The 25,376-nt window shown below is 43.7% G+C and overlaps 1 protein-coding gene across 2 annotated transcripts in view; it reads right to left on the bottom strand.

The window, feature by feature from the left end:
* Positions 1-25,376, bottom strand: part of adkb (adenosine kinase b) — a 93,614-nt gene that overhangs the window by 8,481 nt on the left and 59,757 nt on the right. For both annotated transcript variants that reach the window (XM_076093857.1, XM_076093856.1), the window contains 2 exons: positions 16,166-16,336; positions 2,027-2,062 (listed from right to left, as the gene is read on the bottom strand). In XM_076093857.1, the coding sequence (XP_075949972.1) occupies positions 2,027-2,062; positions 16,166-16,336 (207 nt within the window). The remainder of the gene's footprint in view (positions 1-2,026; positions 2,063-16,165; positions 16,337-25,376) is intronic.

The following is a 25,376-nucleotide window of genomic DNA, read 5'->3' as shown; positions in this document are numbered from 1 at the left end:
GTCGTCCATAATGTGATGACAACAATGTTTCAGAATACATTAAAAGTGCATCGTGTCAGATATTGACAACTGGGCAGCTGCTAATACAACATCCAAATATAGTAAGACTCAAACGGGACACACTGACCAATTAACTGGACTTTAAATCAATTTAAATTAAACTCAATTGCTTTAAAAGAGTCATACTTATGTACTCTGACTGTAATAAAATACTTTATTGTACAACGGGATCATACTTTTCTTTATTGTCTTATACCATATTATTGAGGATATTATTAAAGCCTGTTCGATTAATGATTGATTTTGAACAATGACGTTTTCTCTGATTCGTAATGTAGAATTTAGTTTGATGGATAACAACAGAAGTCAGCTCACTGAATGTAATAACATGAATTCTTGTCTTAGCACGAGATCAATCCACTTACGGGAGATTTTGCGGAGCGTCTCTCGACTCCTACAGAGGATGGAGTTTGCTCAGTTGTCATGGAGACAGTTTTTGAATTTTGGTCACATGATAACAGGTGGTCGGATGCGACGCGAGAGACCACCCTTTAACCAATCTCCATGACAACTGGGCAAACTCCTTCTGCTTGTGAAAGCCATGGGATGAGACTGAAAGCTCCGGAATATCTCCAGTGAGTGGAATATTTTGTCAAACTACCGTTTATGTGATTTTTTTTTTGGATTAATGCTGTGATTTCAACACATTTGACGTTTTGTGTATTAGGGTTGGAAAAATATCCCCGTTATGCAAATCAAACTGAGTTATTCTGAACTCGTACTCATTAAAATTATATGGTGGGAATTTATTTTTCCCTCCTGGTTTGACGATGTAATTGTCCTTTCCTGCTCTTAACAAAGTTGAAGAACCTACTGGAGAATGTATTGATATTTTTCCCCCAGACTACAGAATTGGGGGTAAAATTGTCATCAGAAAGAGGCCCGCTGTGAAGAACCTCTTTGAACTACAACCATCTAGAAATGCAGTAAGTACAGTACACACCACCGACGTTATCGGAGAAATCACATTCATCCGACGCAATCTTTCAGAGTGTTCTGGCAAATCAGATTGACATGGAAAATGTCAAAGAATTGTGACTACGAGGAGAGTCTTTGCCCTTTGTGTTATTTTTTTTCCTCATGAGAGGCCCCCTCCATCACCACCAGCCCCCCCCCCCCTCTTCTTCTTTTCCTGCCTTCATCCCTTCTCCTCTCTTAAACCTGTCACTGCCATCAGGATTGCATTTCTATTCCAGTCACGTTGATCACACCGTTAGTGATTCTGGATGACAATTATTCACACAGTGCAGAGGCACACTGAAGGAAGCTCTCTACCTTTGAAAGAGAGAAGGCACTTAAAATACCTGAGCCCATTTAAAACACACACGCACACACACACACACACACACACACGCAGCGGCTATTTGTGTTTTTGATTTCACGTTTAAAAGGCAGCGAGGGGACTATGCAAAAGACGAGCAGAAAATAGACCAAGGGAACATTCATTTCACACGTTAAGAGGCAGCCCCACTTTAAAGCACATTCTATGGGGAAACAAGCACTGTAATCTTCATTTCCATAATCTAAAACCACAGGTGGCTGTAATTTGGTTATTAAAAGACGACAGTGTGTTTCAGCGTGGTGTAATGCCACAGCAGTGAAGACATACAGTATCATCCCGGAGTGCAGTGAAGATAATGAGCGGGCTTTTTAACCAGGCAACCTGATGAGCCCCGAGCCTGCGGAGAAAGGCTTGAAACCATGCCCAACTTCTCAGCTTCCCAAGAGGCTTTTCAAAATTCAATAAATAACATCTGTAGGCGATGTTGGGTGCAGACCTAGCAGAGTGCGTCATAACAGAGAGCTGGCTGAACAAAGAAACCATGACGACTGCCAGGTTTCCATAGCAACTGCTGCAAGGCCTGGAGAGTATAATAGCACATCAATCACTGTCCAAAAAGAACTTCATTATCAGCAAAAATAAACCTTTAGGATCTGTTTAGTGGACGATTGCTGGTCAACTCACCTCAAAGCCCAGCTCTTTGGCAAATGTGGCCGCCTCCTAGAAGAAGAGAAAAAAGCACACACACAAATGAGCAGTTAATTACACACAGTGTCACACTCCGGACGCGAGGTAAAGACATCACGCTCGCCTCCGCTCCTCGCATGTGCGGCCGTGTTACTCGAGAAGAGGTAACCTGAGTTAGTGTTGCTCTGCCAACCCCCTGATTTAATAGGCATGCAGCCCACCCATTTAATCTATTGCCCAACTTCATCTCCTCTTACCGCGGCAGCGTGAGGGGTAACACCACGTCAGCCTCCGGCCACAAAACCGCCACTGAAACCGTGAATATGTGCTGGTCTGTGGGAATCCCCAACACTGCAGGCATTCAACACCCACCATCTTTCTTCAGCATGCTAACAGGTGCACTGTAAAAGCCCACACCAGTGTTTACGGAGGATTTAGCTCCTTAGCTACATATCATGTAAACTTCACATTGATGCTTACAGTAATTATCTCAAAGATTTTCATTTAAATAAATGTCTGTTAAGTCACCATATGTGGCCGAATTAGATAACACAAATGCAATTGAGCGAATGGCTGAATAAAGACCTTGCATGTGCAGTATCATGAACGGACGACGTTCCCGAGAAAGGCGACACTGTTTGGATTTCTGGGAAGTGAGATCCAAATAGCACACCAGCAATTACCGAGTATCGCTGTAGAACAAAACAGAACAAAGCTTAAAGTCTTCGAGATAACTTTAAGTTGTTTAAATAGATGCTGTAGTTTTAGAATTTCAGATATATTTACCATTTGGTAAATATATCTTGGCCGCCTTTGGTTTCCATACATTATTAACAAAAATATCACTATACTCTTGAAACTTGTGAAATGTTAACGGTGAACGTCAAGTCTCCATTACGAGGAATGTTGTTGCTTTGCATTACAGTTGAATTGGCCAGATTTATCAGATTCATCAGATTACAAAACTCAAGAGTTTGAAGTTTCAAGAGTCTTCCAATTCATTTTCCAATTGTATTAAAATGAATGGAAACCAACAGCTTACTGCCTATACATGAAAAGTTATGCACGAATAGCAGGGCAACAAACTTGGGGATATGTTTCAAGTCTGCTAATTGCTTTCTTTAATATCGATTTGAGAATAATGGTAATCAATGGATGCCTGGAATTGTAGGAAAATATATATATAACAACACAATGCTACAGTATACTGTGCATCATCCATTTGAATATGTTCAGCAAACATGTAATAAAGTAAACAATCTACCAGTGTTTTTGGGACGTTTCAGGGCCTGCTAATTAATTTCCCACATTGTACAGAAATGAAATGAAGCCAAAGTATGCTTGGAATAGTGGAAAATACATCCAACAATCCTAAAACACACCAGCATGGTTTGCAATATGGTCAGCTGTGATGTCCAATGTGTGATTTGTAGGCCAAAACATGAAAAAAAACAAAAAAACACTGGTAACATCCTTTAACTGGAGACAGAAGCTGTTGCTTGTCGGTTTAGAACGATGCCACAAATCATGACGGACAACCTCGTGCACTAAATTCACTTTTGACCCCAGACGGGGCAATAAGTTGATGCTATGATTCTAAACAATCCAATTATCTGCAGAAGGGGGGCTGGTATTTGCGTGACCTTGGGGAGAGGTTGACAACCTGGTCCTCAAACAGAAGGGGAGGAGATGACATGGAACAATGAGGTTACTGGTCCCTGGAGGGAAGCCTCATGGCTCCTCGCTTGGATCAACAACCCAGCGCCAGCAATATGTCAATTCATCACCCCCCCCTACTACTCCTTCAACACACACAGGGGCCAAGAGGCTAGTCAATTAGCCGCCGTAGTCAAGAAGCGGTTTTATAATGAGTAAAGGTGAGGAGTCTTTCTCCTCCCTTTGCCTTTTTTTTCCCAATCTATTGAAGGCTTAGGTCTCACATTTGTTTTCATTTATTTACAACCACATATTGACTTTTCTCCTCAGGAAGGTTCCATCACCAGTGAGCGTCTCACAGGGACCGGAGCAGCTCGGAAAATGTCTTGTCAAAACAGCGATATTTCCTCTGGAAGCATTTAAAAGAGACGACTGAATGAAGGCTGGATTAACGATGGTGCTGTTGCCTCTATCTCGCCCTCCGTCTCTCTCTAGTTAGCAGCTATAATATTTGTGAGAAAAGCCTTTGGAGAGATGTGTGGGTGTTGGAAGAAAAGATAATTGAAGCGATGTCTATGAGCCACATGTGTACAGCGTAATCCCTTTTAGGAATTTATTAATTTCTATGAGCTGTTGTGAATTCCACCATCAAAAATATTTGGTACTATAAACTCAGCTAAAGCTAATATATTAATGTATTGGTATGATAAATACTGTATGGTGGTAAATATGCAATTACCGGGGCTACACAGGCAAGTCAATAAAACTGAAATGATAGGCATACAAGTAACATTTTCTCAAGGGGTTTACAGCATTAATATTCAAAAATCTCATGTTTCAGGCTGTGTGTGTTTCACATTTGACGTGTGCTGTTTCAGTATGTTGTGGGAGACGGTTTTCAAGTGACGGTCCACGTGCTTCTACAGCTGTCGCAACAATGCCGAGTGCTTCGAGTGACATCTGGGCAAAATTCTCTCGTGCCCAAAAAAAAGCATGTCGTTTGTTCGGAGATTGCATGCTCGCCTTTTGATGATCCGCTCCGAGTCAAGATTCCGAAAAGGAGAGAGAGGACTGTTGCAGAATTCGTGGGCCTCTCCGTAAATTCTCCTCCCTCTCCTCCTCGGGCAAACAAGGTAAAAGATAACAAGGCGGGCTGAGTGCATGAGCCCTCTGCAGCCATCGTTAGTATAAAGCTATCAGAATGTGTGAGATGTTGCTGCTGTCAGAGGCTTAAACAGTCAAAGGGATATTTTTAGAGAGCTTAAGCTAATAATCCAGAGCCCAGTCAGGGGGGGGGGGGGAGTCTACAATTTCTTGCCAAGCAAAATGAAAGAGGAAGTACACACTTCATGCAAAGGGCAGTTCTCAAAAGCTTCACACTTTGTTTTCCTCAACACTGCGTGTGACAGGGGTCTAGCAGGCCTGGTCTGTGCACCGTATGACTTAATTATCTTCCTTTTAATTAAGCTTAACTGCTTAATATGCATTCAGTCTTTATATATTACATTTTCGTAAACAGAGGAGTAAAGTGGGCCTTCATAACGATAATCCAACCCTATTGGTTGGTCATTCATCTACAAACAAAAAAATAAAATAAAAAAAACTTTTCAAACATTTCCTACTGGCCATAGCATTTAATGCATACGTGCTCTTAAAGACACCTGAACGAAAATAAATGAGTTAAACTAGAGAAGTCATTATCGTCTCTCATGATAAAATATTGCCAGTTACAAACCAAAGCGAGCGTTTCGTGTTTTTTTTTCCTCCTCTGTGAAACAAGCTGTTGAGCATATGTCACAGCAGGAGTGAGACTCGAGAAAAAAAAGAGAAAAAAGAAAAAAAGAAATCCAATTTCGGTGTTTCCCGAAGAATCTAAATCAAAGAGCAAACCTCAGTGCTAAGGTTAATAAAAGCTGATAAGCTGAAAAGCATAACTCCCCAAGGCCATTCAGAAAATAGGCATTTGCTTGACCGTGTTACCCCGAGCTGATGCTGAGGCAGAAATTGAATTGTATTTGACATTGTGTGTGTGTGTGAGTGTGTATGTGTGTGTGTGGGGGGGGGGGGGGGGGGATGAGATACAAAGAAGGGTGCAGCCCTGACAAGTTATTTACAACAACACCCCTGTTGTGTTCTTCATTTCTGGGCATTTCAGTACATGTTCATGTCAAAGACATCAGAGTTTCATGCTTACAACCATTTAATGGAGAAGTGACTCCCACAATTGTACAATTGACTTAATAACGCGACAGCTGGCTTAGTCGTGCAAACTAAACGAGAATAGAAGATCAGGTCTGAACAGATCAGTTGACTTTGATAAATCACCTTCTGTAGGAACCTTGTCAAACTAAACTGTACACGTCAGGGTCATGACATCTCAAATATTGCAGCCGCTTATCAATACTTACATACATAGCATTATTCGTACACAACAGTGGCAGATGACGACGTCCTCATTCCCTGCATGTTAAGCGTAAGAAGACTTCACTGAGGCGAGTCAAACAGCTTCCATAAATGCCCAGTAAAAACAACATCTGGCACGCAACTCAAGCGTTTCCAGTCAGATTACAACAGCATACATTACAGGGTGATGGGTGGGGGCGGAGAGTGAATAACTAATCAAGGCGATGGCATCGGTGGGGATTGTTAGTGCCCTTGACTTGGCTCTGGGGTCACAAAGATGACTTCTCATGGATGTCAGGGCGTCGGCCCCCGGCATGAGGGCCAGGTGCCGCCGAACGGGGAGCTGCCACGTCGAAGATATGTGGGCCGATAACGACCGCAGGTGACTATTAATATGATCACGCGAGCTGATAGCACCTCACCCATGCTGGGTGGAGGGAAGGCGGCCGCCTGCTACTGTGCAGGACAGATTAGGAGGAATAAATCACCTGTACCGAGCACTCCTGTAGCTCCCAGGAGACTGCAGCAATCCTGCTCAAGCATGACATGCCACAAACATGAGGGTAAACACACACACACACACACACACACACACACACACACACACACACACACACACACACACACACACACACACACACACACACACACACAGCAACACACTCCAGAGAGGCAGCAGTCGCTTTTACTGCCTCTGGGAATTTACTCAACAACAACTGATGGCATTTTACTTTAGTTTTTATCGAGCCATTAAGTGGCATGTTTCATCTAGCTATTTCTATCCACGGGGGTGTGATCGTACAGGGTTTTTGTGATTTACATCTGCCATGCACCGACAGTTTAGCCGGATTCCGAATGAGGACTTCCCATAACTCCCAAATGTTTTACGTTAAACTCGTCTCCTCATCGGCGTTTCTCTATTGTCTTGAAGCTAAAACGGCAAAGGAGCAAGAAACACCTGCTGGCAATTTAGATTTTTTTAAATTTCTAAATAATTCCGTTATTTCTACCTCTACTTTAACTTCGTCCGCTGTTCACCAGATGGTGTGTTGTTGTGAGCTAGAGCGTTTACATTAACAATACCTTCTGCGGTGCATCAGAAGGTATTCACTTTCAACTTCTGTCAAACCTCCCTGCTCGCCTCAGGATATGTTCGTTATATAATGCACTGTTGTAAACTGCACTGACACTTCCAAATCCATTCAGATCGAGTATCTGTTGAATAATTCCTTACATGCATATGTTTTGTACATTGTTTCCAACATGCTACAGCTGTACAATTTACGGTTAACGTACATTAGAGCTAAATATGTTTGATGGCTGAATAGCTCTGTATTATGAATACATAGTCTGCATAATGTTGCGCTACACAAACGCTGGACAACTTTACAACCAAATACACACTAAGTAGTAGGTATACATACGTTGTTTGTAACGTTTTGGGGGCTTTTTGTTAGGAATTTCCAGGAACATTGACTTATGAAAACAAATGTATTCATGTCACTAATTCTATCTAAACTACATAATACATCTACAGCTTTTTGGGGCCCTTTTAGTTTTGGGGCCCCAGGGTTTCCTACCTTGGCTATGGTTAAGTCCATCCCTGGTGTTTTTTCACTTGAACCAGAGTGTATTTCATTGACCGTGAGTAGCCGTGACTTGGGTATGTGACGCAACTACTGTATGTTACGGCAGGCGTATTGCTGAGGACACAAGGAAGCGCAGCGTCGAGTGTGAAGTTGTTTGATTGAGCGGCAACACCACAGGCCAAGCATTCAGCCCGTTCTGAACGGGCCTCTTTTCAACCGTCACTGCACCAGTTGAACCAGAATCAAGGAAAATAACCAAAAATAATATGGTTGAACGTTTCCCTTTAAATCCATTTTGATGAGACTTGTACAAACTTGAAAGCAGGTGCGGGGTTGACTTACGCTTTCATGTGACCAATTTCAACGGTGCCCTTTCCTGCCAGTCCATTACACACTTTTAGCAACAGCCTCTGCTCCCAAATATCTCAGTCTGCCTACAAGGGCAGGAGAGCGGTGTCTCAGTAAGCCCACAGGGACGACGGGCAGCACCTACAGCACCGGTCCAAAGGTTAAACAATCGGAAACATGTGCAGTACATAAATATCTCCGCTGATAGCAATCTCAGCATGGGGAAAGCAGGGTTTGCATAAGGGGCTCAGAACAGAGGATGTGACCTCAGATAGAGCAGGAACAGGCGGACATTCAGCCGGTCTGGTGGGGCTAATGGAGGCTGTGGCAGCAGCAGTAACAGCTTTGTGCTGAGGGGAGTTAGTTATCAGCCTGATGGCCTTATCAGCACTGAGGGCCTCTATCACACATCTCACCTCTGGGCTCTAACAAGGGGTCAGCGCACAACGTCAGACTACCAGAGACTGGCCATCTCTCAAGGAACGACAGTGGATAAAGGAGAGATGGCGGATGAACGGGACTGCGCTACAGGCAGAGCTTACTTCTGCCTCGGTTTAAAGTTTTATTGATTGTCTGGCAATTTGTTTGGTCAAGGTCCACCTGATTGAATTTTTCAGGATCCCAGGTCTTCACAGTTAGAAGATTATTGTTGTTTTTTTAGCCACGCATATGAAAGCGACTGAAATGCAATCTTGATTCCAGCTCTTTGGGGCACAGTCTCAAGGTCAATGAATTAATTGAAGTGATCGAAAAATAACGTGTTTGGGTGCAACAGCAAGCTAGAGAATTGTTAAGCACTTGTGGAGTTTAAGTTTAAACCTACATGAACACACTATCAGCTGCCAAAGTTATCACAATGCTGTTTGTTTTCTACAAGACAAAGTTTGTATTTGTGTTTTGTCTGTACTCGTCTTTCTAGTTATGAGAAGAATGCACCGATCAGAAAGTAAATAAAGCAACACTTTGAGTTGCTTGCTCATGTTGCAAGTGAGTCAAATCTGACTTAAAGTTTGATGGTTGTTTATTTAGTCACAAATGTTAAGTATTATAGAGAAATATAAGATTCGAAACCTAGTTTTCAGTTGCTGTTAATTGGTTCTATTATTGTGCAATAACTGTCATGTTTTTTTCATTATGTGGTTATTCTCTTGTTTTGTATGAGTGTATACATGTTTGTTATCTTTGCAGATGTTTCATTGTGTGTAAGTGTAATTGTGCGATAATTGTACATTTGTTTTTCACTCTGGGTAAAAAAAAGAGTCTTTATTAAAAAGTCTGCTGTAAAAGCTTTTGATGAGGTTACATTTATTTTAAGCTTATTATCCAGTAAAATACAATAGACATTTGGTTGCAGGCGCTACGAACAAAAGGTCAAGAAAGCAAACTGATTTTTTTCCTGCGGTGAACAGTTGAGAACGGTGACCATGCCCTCCTGTGTATAATAAACATATGGGCATTTGGCCTGCTCTATTTACCCCCTAATGAGAAACAAAGATCTGCTCTGGGTGGACTTGCATGCTTCAGACAATGAAAAACCCAGAGAGAGAGAAAAAAAAAGCTCTTAGAATAATTTGAACCATTTGTGTGCGCAGGGGACATGAGAGCTTTGTCTGAATAAATTGGCCGTACAAAAATTGAGACGATGTCCAAAGTGTTGATGTGGCATAAGATGGCCATTTGCCAAATGAAAAGCTGCATGGAGGGCAGGGGCCGTTCGACAAGGAGGTTTAATCATTCCACATTTATGCACACGGCTAACATGTGATAGACGTTGCACGGGGAGCGAAACGACGCCGTGGCAATACTTGCATGATGCACTCCAAAAAGCCACAATAAATCAGAAAAACAATGATTCCACTCAGCTCGAGTGGGAGCGACGGGCAAATTGAGCCGAGCAACATTTCCGAAATAAGCCCATAGGTTTTATTATCCGTGGCATGAAGCAAATTAATTTGGTATTGCGGGTGGGTATATTATGCTTGGTCATTAAGCCTTTGTCCCTTTCTTATACAGAGTTTTCGAACCATGGGGAAAATTGGGAGAGTTCTCCAAACGACACTGGAAAACATGACTGTATAGCCCGGACTGTGGGAATACAATCACGAGTAGACAAAGGCCAGTCCTCCTGCCAACTCTGTGTGGATAAGAGGATTGGAGATGGGGAGGGAGCAACCATCCAAACTCATAGCAGCAGTGATTTGGGAGTGATGTGGGGGGAGGACAGGCATGAGGGCTGTACGGCTATCTGGGAAGCCCGCCGGTGTTCAAACTTTTGCGAATCTCTCCAGCAACAAGCTGATATCCTGCACTCTCTCCTGCTGTGACAGAAATACACTGGCCTCAGCTCCAGCAGAACGTGGGCACTATTGATCTGCTCCCAGCGCAATATCTCCTCTTACATCCATAATTATTCTCCTTCACAGGACTCCACCGTGTGCCCCGGCTGCCCGACTGGCAGGCTGGCTGGCTTTCTATCCGCCTCCTTGTTAAAGATGCTCTGTGGTCTCACATTTCACGTTGCACTGCCAAAGACCCCCCTCTCTTACTTAACCCAGGCATTTTAGAATATTTCATGGTTCAATCCCAGGGCTGGGGAAGGCGGCTTCGGCACGGCACAATTACAGTGGTTAGTCGGACTCCTCTGGTGGAGCCATGCTGGCTCCCAAAGTACCATGACTCGCAAACAGACAGGCCAGGAAAAACAGAGGAATGTTGGAGAGATCATTCTTCTTCCACACTGAACCCTCGCTTCGCCTCTATACACATAAGAAAAGGCAGAAGGTTTCATTGAAGCAGTATCTCGTAGTGACATTTGATCGAGTGGTGGTTCACAACCTTTTTTGGCCTTGTGACCCTTTAAAGTGAGACCGTGTAACTTTTGAAAGAAGAATAAACACAAGCTTCCTCTTGCAAATGAAAGGCTGAATTCATAAGCAATGAAATGCTCCCTTGCCCAATTTTATGCCCCTTTGCTCCTTCAGCCTCACTTGAGAAGAGCTTCTGGCTGCTAATGCCAGTAATGTTACAGAAAACCGTAGGTAGATGTTGCTGCATAACTGATATAAGTGAGTCAGTTTGCTGACTCTGCATGCTACTGTCAGACTATATTTTAGCATTTCCAACAATTCAATTGTTTTATCACGACAATAAAACAAGTAAACATCTCAGCAGCTGTGTTGGAGTGTTTGTGATGCCCAGGAAAATGCTTTCATTTTTTGTGGCCAATATGCCAAAATTGCTGCACAGCGAAATGCTCTTCCAGGGGGGGTTTCCTCTGCTTGCTCTCAGTCAGATTGCCTAATGATGATGTAATTCAGCGGCTCCCAGCTAGTGGGTCACGGCCTAAAAGTGGACCACAAGTCTATTCTGAGTGGGTCACAAGTGTGCGGGTCAACTTCGTATAAACAAAGCTGTTGCATTGCCCTGTTCTTGTCATCAGGCCGGTTTGCATGCTATGCTGTAAAAAATACAGTTTAGAGTAATCAATTATCCTAAGCTGCATGTCTTTGGACTGTGGGAGGAAGCCCGGAGAACCCGGAGAGAACCCACGCTGAAACGGGGAGAAAAATGCTCCTACAAAAAATACTCCACACAGGAGGGAAGGGGCGTCCAGCCCTGGAATGGAACCTCTTGCTGTGAGGCGACAGTGCTTGCCACCACACCACCGTGCGGCCTATTTCAATTCAGCTAAATTTAAATAGTCTTGCCACCAGTTGATACTTGTCTACGAGTTAGGAGCCGTTCAACTAAGAGATAAAAGACAAAAATATTATGTAGCAGAAATATCTTTTTTTTTAGCTTCTTGCATCATGGGGGGTCCTGGTCCCGGGGTTGGGAACCATTGATCTAGCATTCAGCAACAAAATGAAAATAAATAAAACAAGGCAGCTTTTGAATTTAGCAAATCATCACAGCTAATGTGCGCTATGACTCACCGTGACTGTACATCATACTGAAGGTCAATGTACTCTGGCGCTGAGCGGAAGGGCATGTGACTCATCACAGAAATAGCACATTCAATTAAAATGAAGTTGTGAAAGACACAAAGGAGAGCAGCGGCTAATACTTTGTGTCTTTTCCTCCAATGACACATCGTGATTGTTCCGCTTTGCCAGCTTTGGAGATGGGTCTGTGTTCATCCTCCCAGTTGGCCTGTGGGGCCTTGTGAATAAACACATGGAGGTTAATGTCTCATGTTCTACCCCGTTCTCTGCCGACAGCTCTGACAGGAGGAGAGCGAGAAGAGCCTGAAAGGAAAGCTGTTTCGGTAATTCGCTAATCTGGCTCTCACATCTCTTTGTTTTAGGCAGTGAGACAGGATATTTTCCTCAAGCTACCGTTGAGAAGTACATCTCGAGTACCGCTGTGGGTGAGCTGTCAAGGGGAAGTTCTTTCTCCTATTCTTTTTCTGTTGTTGTTTGTTGCAAGAACACCCCTCATACCCTAAGGGGCCTTTAGTGAACTTGCCATCACCCACACATACTGACAGCAGCGAGCACGTACTTCCGCGGTCCCGCTCACGTCACAGAGGCGATAAACAGCCACGGGCTTCGCCACAGAGATAAGACGTCCAAGCAGTCCGTCAAACAAACAAAGCCAAATGACGAATCTGGAAAGATGTTAAGAAATGACGCTAGATTGCCCATGTATCTCCTCCGACTGCCTATTTTTCCATCCACACGAGCACACATATAGTATATACTTGTACACCCACTTCAGCCTGTCCTGGAAAAATCATTAGAGCCCCCACCGCCCCACACACACTGCATGCAGATGGAGAAAAATAGGGCTGAGAGCCAAAACGCCTGAGGGGATTTTCATGACAATAACCTTCTGTAGAGCTGCTTGTATCCCTCCACCTAGATCAGGGAGAGGTGCTGAGGGATGGATGGGAAAATAAGCGAGATAACCATACAAAATATTAGGCGAGGAACATTCACACAAAGTACAGAGGAGGAAGAAAGCCGTGTCATTTTGCTCTCATGGCCTGGAGAGATGGCAGGCTAAATGCTCTTTTAAAACAGCTTGAACATTGAAATGATGATGGCTCCTTTTGCCTCAGCAAAGCACATTAATACATAGCCGAATGCCATTTCCACTTTTGTTAAATGGCTCACCTATTGAGTATTCAATTACAATGGCTGTCTCTCGCTTGGAAGACGGGGCTGGGACCCATAAAAATAAGCTCCCTCTGAGTGTGGAGCTGCAGAACGCATTGGACAGCAATGGAAGGCATGAAGAGCTCCTGTATGGGGGTGGTATATATAATGTTAATGGCAGGGGAATGACGAGATTGTTGGGTATTGGCTGTGGGGCAAAAAAACTAAGCTGCTCATCTGCGGTACCATTTTATTAAGGAAGCATATTTTTAAACCATTTGCGCAGATACAAAAAAAGAGCCAAAGTACATGAAATGATCGAAATTGAGAGAACCGTGAATCCTGGCTTTAAAAAACATCAGTCAGGGTGATTAATGCAGTCTTGATTAATCGCTCCATTTGTCTATGATATGTCTAAAATTCCACAATAGAAATCCGACAGTAATGGTCCACCCCCCCCCCCCTATTCTGTGGTTTATCTCTTATGCTCAAATAGCAAAAGCAAATTGTGGCTCATTTTAACGGCAAATCCACCGGCATGTGGTTTTTCCAGCGGTAATGATTCCCTCATTCGGGCCTAATTAACTGCAGCCATTAAATGGAGGGAAATGTAATGCCCTGGGTTCCATGTCAGGTAGTCAGAGGAGGACAGCACAGAAGGACTCAATTAGGACTGTGCTGTTCCCAGGTTATCACACGACATGTTTGCCAATTAAATGGAGTAGCGTCTGATGTCTAAGTGCCTATGTCGGCACCATCTCAGGCCCTAGAAGCGCTGAAACGGCGTCGTGAGCCTCTCCACCCCCCCCACCAGTGAAGGAACAGACACTACACTATGCCCCAAAAAGGCAGTAATTACAGGATGGATGGGAGACAGTTATATAAGTAGGAGGCTGCCGATAGGCCAGGCAGGGCCTGCTGATGCCAGGTTTCAAACAAGTACCAGCAGGATCGAGTTACAGCAGAATTACCAAGGGTAGACTCAGTCAGGAACAGAGACACATTTCAACATCAGAAGCAGGCTAAAACAAGGGAAGAAACAGCGGCTATTGACATTTTTTGGAGTCTGCTGCATGACTGTTTTGGAATTTTCAAACGATCAAAGGGGAATTGTGAGCCGACTGAAATAAGATCCCAGTCATGACAAATAATGCAGCACTCGATTCTCAAAAACTTCAATCTTCCCTAGAATTATTATTCGTCACTCTCAAAACATGAGATCTCACAGCTGCTTTTAACATATTTCCCCGAGTGTGCGTAGCCCTGTACTGTGACTCAGTACGAGTGGGAGAGGAAGGCAGAGACAGGCAGACACATTAGCCTTCCCTTATGGCGCACTCTGCAAGGCAATAGGAGTCAGTCAGCATGATCCTGACTGCCACTGACTTGTTATGAAAGCATCGCAGGCTGAGGCTGATCCATCACTTTGGGGGGTGGAAGTTGGGGTGAGAGGACGGCCAGGGGGGCTGGAGGGGGGGGGGGGGGGGGGGGTGCGAGCGTGGGCGATGCAGCCCTGCTGCCTGTCACTCACCATGCACAACTGCATGACCGCCAACCTTGTCTGACTTGTGCACAATGGGAGGTCTCGGGCTCGACTGTATGAGCAGTCATTCCCCGCTCCCTCCTCCCAGCAGCCGACACAGAGGAAGGCCAAAAGGAGTCAAAACACTCTGGACAGGCATTAGTCCTATACGGACCCTGGAAGACCTCACTGCTTGAGGCATCTGAGCAGTGAATATCTGCTCTGTTTCCCCACTGAGTCTCTTATTTTGGCGGTGTTAGCCGGGTTCAATTCCAGAGAGCAAGCCCTGACATAGACTCCAAAAGATAATCTCCTTCAACAAACATACATTGCAATTATCCGGAATCATTAAACTGTAATGACTGGAGGTGTGAGCAAACTTCTTAAGCAAACAGTTACAGTACCACCCACCCGAAAATACATAACGCTTGCAAAATGTACACCGTGGTTTTCGGAGACAGAATCGTTCCTCACAGCAATTAGGGAGCGAGAGAGATGTGCATATGTAAAAGGGAGGTCTTATGCTGGGAGAGGAAAGAAAAGAGGAAAAAGCTGAAGTCAGCAACAGCAATAAATCCTCGTATGCTGAGCAGCTTCTTCCAGCTCTGTCCTGGTCTGTGGACCTCATCTTTAACCCGGAGACAGGGCTCTGTTTAGTAGCTTTAGCAGTGGGGAGGCGAGTTCAGTCCAGTGATCATCCACTCCCCTCCCCCCCGACGGTTCAGTTTCTCCAGGCGGTGCCTCCGAGTCAAGCTCAGCTGGCCCGTTAGAGGACACGTCCCAGCAGCACCACGGTCTGTTACCACAGCTTGACCTCCAACCAGCGACTCGCTTCCACAGCGGCGAGAGAAATCAATCGATCAACCGGCATGAAAATGGTGACGAAAATTGAGATGAATGATCACCGGGCTAATTCTTATTCATCCCTTTATGGGGGCAAGTGATAAGTGAGAAGTTAAATGGATACTGAGGAGGAATGAGAGCACTGAGTGGAGTGAAATGGTGGACATGACATTTAGAATTTGCTTTAAACAAGGTGAGAGGATATACAAAGTATAAATCACTCAGAGAGCACATACCTCCACCAGGACTGCACAATCCTTTGAATATGTTGTATTAATAATGGAAGATATTCAGAAGTATTTAGTCTGCATCGGGCATGTTTGACTGTTTTTAGGAGAAAAGTGTAATCTTGACCGGGACACATGCTAATATCAGCATGTTTATATTTTTACAATATCCCTCTAGCAGGTATAAGGTTGGCAGTGTCCACCCTCTGTGTTTAGTTTTGACATTTTAGTCACAACGGCCAAACATTCAACAACAGAGGTTTTTGATAACTTCGCTCTAAATAACCAAAAAACCGAAACAGACGATCACGACTGACAGCCCAACCTCCCTTGTGAAGATAAATATAAGCATGCTCAAAGAAACACATGTACTGTACATCTTAAACAAAACAACGTGTTGGCAAATATGCGTCCTACAGAGGACCGAGCACACGTCTTGTTTCACTTACCGTCTCGTTGCCAAACAAGATGTCGACGTAAGGCATGATCTCCATCAGGGGCTCTTTGAAGAACTGGCTGATGAAAGGTGCCGAGAGGTTCATGCAGAATATTTTGTTGTTATCTGAAGCGTGCTTCGCCACCTTCATGATGGACTCCGGGGACACGGTGAGGAAAAAACCCTGGAAACAAGAAGAATATTTACTTGCAGCAGTTTGACTGACCTCAACTGGATCAGATACATTCACATATACACATTACACATTACATATAAGGTGCCACCGCACACAGGCAGCATTGTGTGTGTTTAGACAACACAACGTGGTGCCAGGATGGACTGAACTACAAGCACCTGTGGGCTGAGACACTTTAAACTGCTAATTTGTGGGTTTGAATCCTGACAAGGCAATTTTCGGGTGACAAGGTTTGGTATTATTGAAATAACACAGGAGCCAAGAGAAGAAGTAGTGCTCAAACATTTATCTGAATGGTTTCTTAGAGTGTACACAGAGCAACAAAGAAGAGGAAAAAAAGGGCAGGAAAAAATCCGTCCAGGACAAAGCCTGTGGCTGGGCTCCAAGGCTCCTACTGGAGGAAGCAACATGCACGTATCCGATGATAGGGCGAACAAAAGTCTCGTCTGGACTCTCCTTACTTGGAAACAAGAGAGGCAGGTCCACTCATTGTGTGAATGAATACAAATCAGGTAAGAAAACACCTTTGTGTTTCAGGTGGAAACCTGAAGCGAGACTCTCCTGCAAGCCACACAAAAACACTCCTCCTTTGATACTGATCTTCTTAACCTTGTTTTTCAGCAACAAGCTGCTCTGTAAAACCACTGTGTCACAATAGGGGCAGAGAGGAGAGGAAAGTTTCAGCACAGTGATACATTTAATCTGGCTGAAAAGCTTCCATTGAGGGGCTTACAGCGCAGTTCTCATTAAAAAGCACGGTGACATTTTCAGCGACGGCGGAGCGACCTCCACGAAAAAGGGAAAGGGTAGAACACCGATGAATAGAGGGCGACCGTGTAGTCAATCAAACGCACAAGGCACTACAATACAGCCGTGCTAAGCAGGTGAATTCTTTATTACACATTCGCGATGTCATTCCCTCTCTGCGAGGACATTCTCGTCCCGTGTTGTTTTTCTTCAGAGACGTCTTTAACTTAAGGCCCAGGGCAGCGTGTGGTTGCTGTGTCATGGCACCATCTGTTGAAGACTAAAAAAAGGTGTTTTCAATGGATCTGGGAGCACAAAAGGAACTCACTCTGAGCTAATGGCCCATCACTGACCCTGACATTTTTCTTTTGTGCCGTGCCAACGTGTCAGAGGAAGGGGAGATTGTTTTCTGACACAAATGATCTTTTTTTCTTTTTTTTTTTTCTTTGGTAGTTGAAAATAAACTGTCATGGTTACCGTAATGTTAACACCGATCAAAGGCCGGCGGCTCGATCAAATATCCTGAGGGGTGGTGAACTTTAAAAGCCATGCCACAGCTTCTCTAATCACACACTGGCTCTGTGCAATTTACTTCTGGCCTCACTACCACTGCCACCGCCATCAAATTAAATAGCTCACAGCTCAGAACGGTAATACATAAACTGATTACTGAACAAATTGTATCCATGTAATTCAAAAGTAAAATATTCTCCAACACATAATTCTTATTTGAGCACTCTAGTCCATGTTAATGTGATGCAATGCATTTAGAGTGGGAATGTTTTTTTTAAATGCTAAAATAAACCAAAGAGACAAAAACAAGCACCATTAAATGATTAAATAATCAGTTGATATCTCAGGAAGTTGTTTAACCAAGTGCGCATATCATCTTATGACCAGTCTAGTTAGACAATGACAGCATAGACAACAGTCTCACCCATTACATATAAGGAATTTGCTGTGTGATATAGTGCTTATGCAGTTTTTATGCATGTTATATTTAGATAAAGAGTGTTAATCTATGAGGCCCTCTTTTGATACAAAACACTGTGGGACACCCTGACAAGTAACCTGTAAAATGAATATCCATTAACAACATCCATCTACATATAAAACACTTTTTGTGAATGTCTGCGTTTGAATTAAAGTAATGCTGCAGGAATCTTGTTCATAAAAATCATACAGGACATTTTTTTTTCCAACCAGGCTCTAAATGTTGAGACTCCAGTGGCTTGTGGGAGAAGAGAAAAAAAAAAAAGCCTCAGTCTGAGCCATGTGAAATTCCAGTTCCCATCAGTAGTCCCTGCCGAGTACGAAACAGGAGAACTTAAGTCTTTAGTACTGCGGTGCAGATCGTGTATCAAGAATGCCAGCTCCAGTTTCCCAGGTGTCAGAGAGCCCTGTGAAGTGGGGTGACTATCACATTTCCAGGTCAAGATGATCAAAGCGTTGGGTACACTTCGTACAATTTCCACCCAGACAAAACATTCAATAAAGCATTCAGAAATGCATTTTCCTGGCAGACAATAATGCGGAGCGATGTTTGGCCATGTCAAGTGGTAATTTGAGGGAAGAGTTGGAAAGGCAAGGCATCCATTTTCAATGTTTACCCTAAAAAGAGGAATGACTTCCACTTTGCTCACACAGAAAAATGTCTAAATGCTACTCTGAGATGAAATTAGAGGTAATCTAACCATAGAGGTCCTAACTACACAGCAGCAGCAGCACGCTATCACACTTTCCCCTTCATTGTATCGGTGTTTTCCCCCGGGCTGCTCACATCTGAAAGGCTGGGTGTGATGGATGGCATGGTGTCACCTGGCTTAAAATAAAAGTGGACATCTGAAGGTTAAAAATGATCTATTTTGGGAAGGGCATTTTCATTTGCACCAGCAGCAGAGGTGGTCATGGAAAAGGAAAGGCTTCTTTTTTCTTTCTCAGGTCTATTTTAATTCTGCAGGGATAAGAGGGAGTGTTGAAAGTACTGTGTCATGAAGGTTTTGTTTGACACTTCCTATTACTCAGGAATGATGGAAGGAATTTAAACAATCACCACTTTAGCGAAAAGAGTAATTATGACCACTGCAATCACACTAAATTACATCAAATCCCCAGATCTCAGGAAAGTTTAGTCACACAACCAGAAATCACAAGTTCCTCGCTGAGGGTTTTACAATCTTCAGACACTCAATCAATCATCAAAGGTGCTCAATTCCACATTCAGAGCATTAATATAGCAGCAAGCAATTTGTTAAGATGTAGAGGAGTCATGGCCACCTGACTCCAGAATTCAGCATGTTGAATCTGTGCCGGGCCAAACCAATTAATCGGGCGACCTCTACTACCAGCTGGTACATAGAGTTATAAACTCTAACGCAGGCGCACAACCCACCTGCTTGTTGGCCATTGGCTGGACTATGTGGAGTGTCCAAGTGGAACTTTTTGGCCGAGACACAGGCGGCGAGAGGCGACGCAACAGTTGGCCTTCGTCACTTGTTGTGTGTGGACTTATACGGCAGTTAGCGCAGATAACGCCGCCCCGACCCACGGTGGCCCTCCAATCCCCCCTCGGGTAAACACGGTTAGCTCTGTCAGCACTGTTGTTTGTTGTATGCTCAGAATTCCTATTGAGCACATTTAAAGCTGCTCTTTCCAATATTTATTTTATTATAATGGCCCCTCAGTTCTGTGTAGCTTTTTTAGCATCTCTCATCTCATTGTTTTGGTTATGGAGCCAAAACTTTACTGTTTTGGTTCAGTCTCTCATCAGAGTTATTTCCAGATGGAGGAGGCAGCTGTTTTCAGTCAGCTCTGATAATCCCACTGTACACTACCTGCTCAGCACCAAACGGCAGACAGACGAAGTTGGTGACTATAGCTGGTGAAAAAAAGGAGCATTTAGCAACCAAAGAGCCAGATATTTCCCTCGGGACTCGATTGGTATTTGAGGAGACCAAACCAAAAATAAAAAGGAAAGTGAGTAAGTATTCTACCAAACAAAAAAAGCAATTTCAGAGAGAAGCAGACAGACGGGTCTACAATATGTGTTTGAGAAATATATCCAGGATGCCAAACTGATTCAGCATTGAAAACCGGTTAAAAAGATAAAGATAGAAGTTAAAGCCTACAGATCAGAATAAGAAGTGAACCACCACATCACCTGACAATCGAGACGGAAGACAACGCAATTCCTGTAAAGCCTGGTAGGTCTTTATTCACCGTTACAATCATTAACAAGTAAGAGCAGCATGCGTAGACATTCAGCATACATCCAGTGCAGCCTAGAAGTGCTAATGCTAGTTAATAATGTGCTAACGTGCTCTGCTAATGTTAGCTCAGCGGGTTTTTAGAAATGTATTTCTCCCTCCGAACCCCTCTCTGTGTAACAAGGATAACATTTAATCGCGACTTTATTAATATTCCTCAAAACCAACCTGAGAAAGGACAAAATCTGATATGGTTGCATTAGAGTCGATGATTGGCCAGTCTGCGTTCGAAGGGCGGGACTTAGCAAAGGGTCAATTCAGGTAGGAAAAAGCTTAACAAAAACCTCTATCCGGATAAAAATGGGAGACGTCTCGGGAAGAGCAACAGAAGTGGGATCCCTCTTCTAGGACGGACAAGGCATGAAATAGGTGGTGCTTGTAAAAAGTAGAGAGAAAGAAACACAGGTGCTTGTTCGAGTGATAAATTCCTTGTTGTCAGGAAAGCCCTGTGAGCTAACCGGCAGTGTTTCAAAGCTTTGTAAAATCCGCCCAGGCCATGCTATCCCTGTCATTACCATAGACAGCCCCCCATCATGCTCTCTAGTGCACAGGGTTCATTACACAGAATTAGATGTCACACAGATCAGAGCGCACATGAGGCCACACACTGCTCTCCTCCTCAGTTATCTCTGTAAAGCACCATTGCGAGGTGGATCGATAGCTGAGGTTTGGAGCTTCATTACCTCAGTATGACTCCATCTCCATCAAGACACCTCTGGCACGCTACGCCAGTGTTGCAAGATATATTTTACTCCCCTTGATCCTGCAGGTCCTGCTGTTTTACACACACACACACACACACACACACACACACACACACACACGGAGAAACACACACGGACAAACAAGACCTTCACATGATGGGGGTGGGGGAATCTGTGTCAGTCTCTGGCTCGATAAACAGGAGAAGGAAAGAGGCCAAACAAACAGAGGTAAGTAATAAATCGTGTCACAAAGTGCCTTGAGTGGAGGGAAAGAAATTACAAGGATGAAAAGAGCTCATTTAAGGGTTTTCACTCAGGAAAAAAAGCAACTGAGATTTTCCCAATTTGAATGATGTTTTGTTTGCATTGAAACGGCCAGTTGGTCTCATTTAGAAACAAGTTCAATTAAACCAACAGAGAAGATAAATGTGCAACATCGTTTCAGCGTGATTCAGCATCCCCAGCACTTTTAGGATGTTTGATCCGACTGCAAGGCAATTCAACCGTGCTGATAGCATCTGCCTCGTCTTCTTCTCTCTTCCATTAAGAATCATGTTCTGGAGAAGCTTATCAGACATCTAGGAATTCATCCACTTCGTGTGAGGGAGCTGGAGGGAGGCCAACTGTAGTGGAAGGGAGGGCCGTGCTTTTAAAGGCCGCTTGGAGACGAGGAAAGGGGGCTATCATGTCAGACAGGATCTCTGGGGCAACATAAATGTGCCACAAATGCTGGATTTAACAACCCGGGCAGAGACATCAGTTACTAACTACTGCAGTATTTATTTCTAAAACATTTTCTGTGGTTTAAATATGACCCGATTTTTTTAAGCTAGCGGACATTTCGCCCCTCCGATGTCGCGAAGGTCTCTTGTGGTGTACGTGAAATACAGAGATGTGGCGATAGCCAAACATACCTGGCCAAGGTCGTCTTAATGAGCGTGGATAAAACAAGACATTAGAGCCAACCACAAAGCACTTGAGGGGAGCGTGTGTCACACTACCAGCCTGCAATTTGTACAACCATCAGGGACTGTAATTACATTAACCTCAGACGCCTCCACCCTGTAAAGCAATGGAGGAAACTACTTGCATGGTAAAAACTAAAAAAAAAGGTTTTTCACCCCAACTTGAGGATGAGGTTTTGTTGGCATCACAACATCGGATGAATTGGTTTGATTTGAGTGGTATCTCACTAAAAAGTTATTTGAGATCAGCTCTGGGGTCTTTTCAAATGGCTGCCTCTTGCTCTCCTGTTAAGCTCTACAGTTTCAAAAAAAATGTGTTGGCTGGGGGAAGAGGCCAGCCTGAGCGGGAGAGCGGGATGCCAAGGAATGTACTTAAGATCTAAAACAGACAAGATTTAAAGCCAAGAGCATTTAAATGCCAATACTAATCCAAAAAATAATTCACCGCATAGTACAAACTGACTCTCCCTTACAGATACCATATGTTACCTCAGTGAGGAGATAAAAGGGGGGGGGGAAAAACGATGCCAGAAGAGATGCTTTCTTCTCCTAAAATGGTGTTATCTTGGTAATGAAAAAGAAAAGCATGCTTCTCTCTATATTCTACTCTCTCTGGTTCCTACTGTTGTTCTGGCCTACATCATTGGGAGATTAGCCAAGAACAAACTATTTGGTTTGCAGGGAGTTCAAATTTGCTAATGCACACACTCTCAAGTGTCCTTGTCTGCCACACTGCACTTAATTAGCATTTTAGTGCGAGGCAGTTCTCTCTCCTTCAGTACCTCTGAAGGGAAACATCACTCCGACTCGCACAAAACACATACTCGCATACTCGCATGCACTTCTTGTGTCAAGTTGAGCTCCTGTAGTTTCTTACACATTTGGCGAACAGGATGGGGAATGGAAAGGGGAGTTTGTGGGGGTCGATGGAAAAATGGGATAAAAGTCTGCAATGTGAAAACAGATGGCGGGCCTCAGAGTTGTCTCATCTAAACTGGCTTGAAAGGACGTATTAATATGTGGGTCAGATGTATAAAGCAGAGGTTCAGTGTCGGAGTGTCGACACTGCAGAGGGGTTTCTAGTTTCAGGGACTCGAAAGTTGTGCGCGCACAGAAACCAAATATCTGCAGACATTCCTGTCGCTGGGAAGTGAACATTTTCCAAAAGTGCCACGATGTGGATGTAAATGAATTAGCGCACTTAACTTGAACACTAAAATGAGGAACCGAGGAGACAATCTTTCACTGTTCACAGTCGCGCCGCTGAAAGCTAGCGCACCAGGTTGGAAAATTACAGGTAATTGCTGAAGCCATTGAATCCAGTTTGGTTTTGGTTGAAAGACTAAAATAACAAAGCTCTGATTGCTGAAAAGACAAGGGCAGGGAGCTTGGAGGCCCTGTTGCTAAGAGTTAATTTGATACATATTTCTCCCCCTTGAAATGTCTGAGGTACTGGCAAGAGACGGCAAAGAAAAAAAAAGAAAAAAGAGTGAGAGGGAGGGTGAGACCCCCGCTCTCCCTGCAAATACTATCCATCTGCCATATTACATTTAACCAGCATGAGAAGCTAAGGGAGCGCCCTTGCACAATATTGTGTGAAGGCTGTCAAACTCAATGCAGGAGCTCGGTGCCCACTGCTCAGAGCCGAGGACACGGGGCCGCTTAAATTCAGTCTAATAATAACTACTGACTGTGTGCGCTCATGAGAACACGTGGCAGGAAAGGAACTTTTAATTATTCATGCCCGATTTAAAAAAAAATAATAATAAAATCACCTAATTGAAACTTTAATATGGCGGCCCCTGGGAGAAAGCACAGACAGATGAACAGATTTATTTGCAGAATCGCCCAGTTAGGATTCAGAATGAGTGGAGAGCAATACAAAGTTGCAGCAGGAGGGAGATCAATGTTTCACTAATGCCATTCTAAGTCCACACTGATACGCGGCCATGCCAACATACTGGTTAACTGGTTTTAAAAGCGGAGCTGAGCAAAGCTTGGAGAAGCTGACAACTTTTGTTGTAATTTTTTTGCCATTTTAACTTGACAGGTGACATACTTTCCATTTAAAAAAATGTATGAATTCACACAGAGTTCACAGAAAGGTTCGAGTGTCTTAGGTCTTCAGTGACACAACATGGTGCCGATACTCAATGCTGGTGTTGCCAAAGCACTAAAATCAAGCTCAGAGAATTCAATTGCCAGGAGGCAAGAAGTGTGAACTTACATACCCTAAGCCCAATTTCCTTGAAAGTGGAGGTCCTAAATCAAATCAAGCCAAGCCAAATGCACCGTGGAATTATGCAAAAGACGACAGCTATATAAAATGACAACTGGTAAGAAATACCGCCAAGGCTAGGAAACTTAAGAGCTTGTTTATTCACACCACATGTTTTTATCTTCCCGCTGCTGTGAGGGTGCCGCAAGTCAGCTCTGATTGACTTTGTTTTTATTCTGGCCAAGAGGGAGAAATATTGAGTGCACAGAGATGATGTAAACATACAAAGAGGAGGAGCAGAAACACTGCACTCAACAGAAAGTTTACTCGTCTCTTCGACGCATGAATTTGCTCCATAAAGACTCTCTTGTTGCTGTGGTATTTGGCCATCGTCAAGAGAACGGGTCCGCTTCTGCTCAAACTTGAAATTGCCTTGAAAATGCACTGCTGAGTGAGGAGTACCTCCCTACCTGTGCACAGCTAATCACAGCTGATGGAAATACCTCAGCAGGACTTCAAAATCTTAGTGATCAAAAGAAGAAGAAAAAAAAAAAAAAACATCTAAGACTGGAAGACACAGAAGGAACTTTCAACTTTTTGAAGTGAATGCATGATAATACCATTAAAAGTTGGCCACCGCTCCTGTACTCGAGTTCTGATGCTGAGTTATTGTGAAAGTTATTGCTCAGTTTCCTCCCTGAAAGCACGCGTAGCATTAGCAGTGTAGTGAACTGAGAGCTTCCCCCACTTGAGATAAATAATCACGGCCAGAAAATACGAGTCTTTCTTGAGTACACAACAAACAAAAACCCCCAAAATCATAAATTCAGATGCTGCTGGTAGGCGTCAGGGTTGTCTGCCAAAAAGCACAAGTAACAGGGTGAAGCAACGTGTTACATGTTAAATTAAAACAGTTCCGACGCATTAGCATGCGGCTTGCCTTCGATAATTCTGCAAGACTTATCAGCCGTAACGCGGTTACTATTGCCTCTCTGTTGGAGAAAATGACCACTGCAATCACACTAAATTACATGTTTTGTTTGCATTTTGTACCATGTTTGTGCACCTTGTTTGTCTCTATTGATACTATCCGTGTCACCATTTTTTACCAGATCTTTTGTTTTTTGT

The sequence above is a fragment of the Anarhichas minor genome, unplaced genomic scaffold (assembly GCF_050575085.1).
Source record: "Anarhichas minor isolate MPS153535 unplaced genomic scaffold, ASM5057508v1 ptg000017l, whole genome shotgun sequence".
Lineage (NCBI taxonomy): Eukaryota > Metazoa > Chordata > Actinopteri > Perciformes > Anarhichadidae > Anarhichas > Anarhichas minor.
This window is presented reverse-complemented; position numbering and strand designations above follow the sequence as displayed.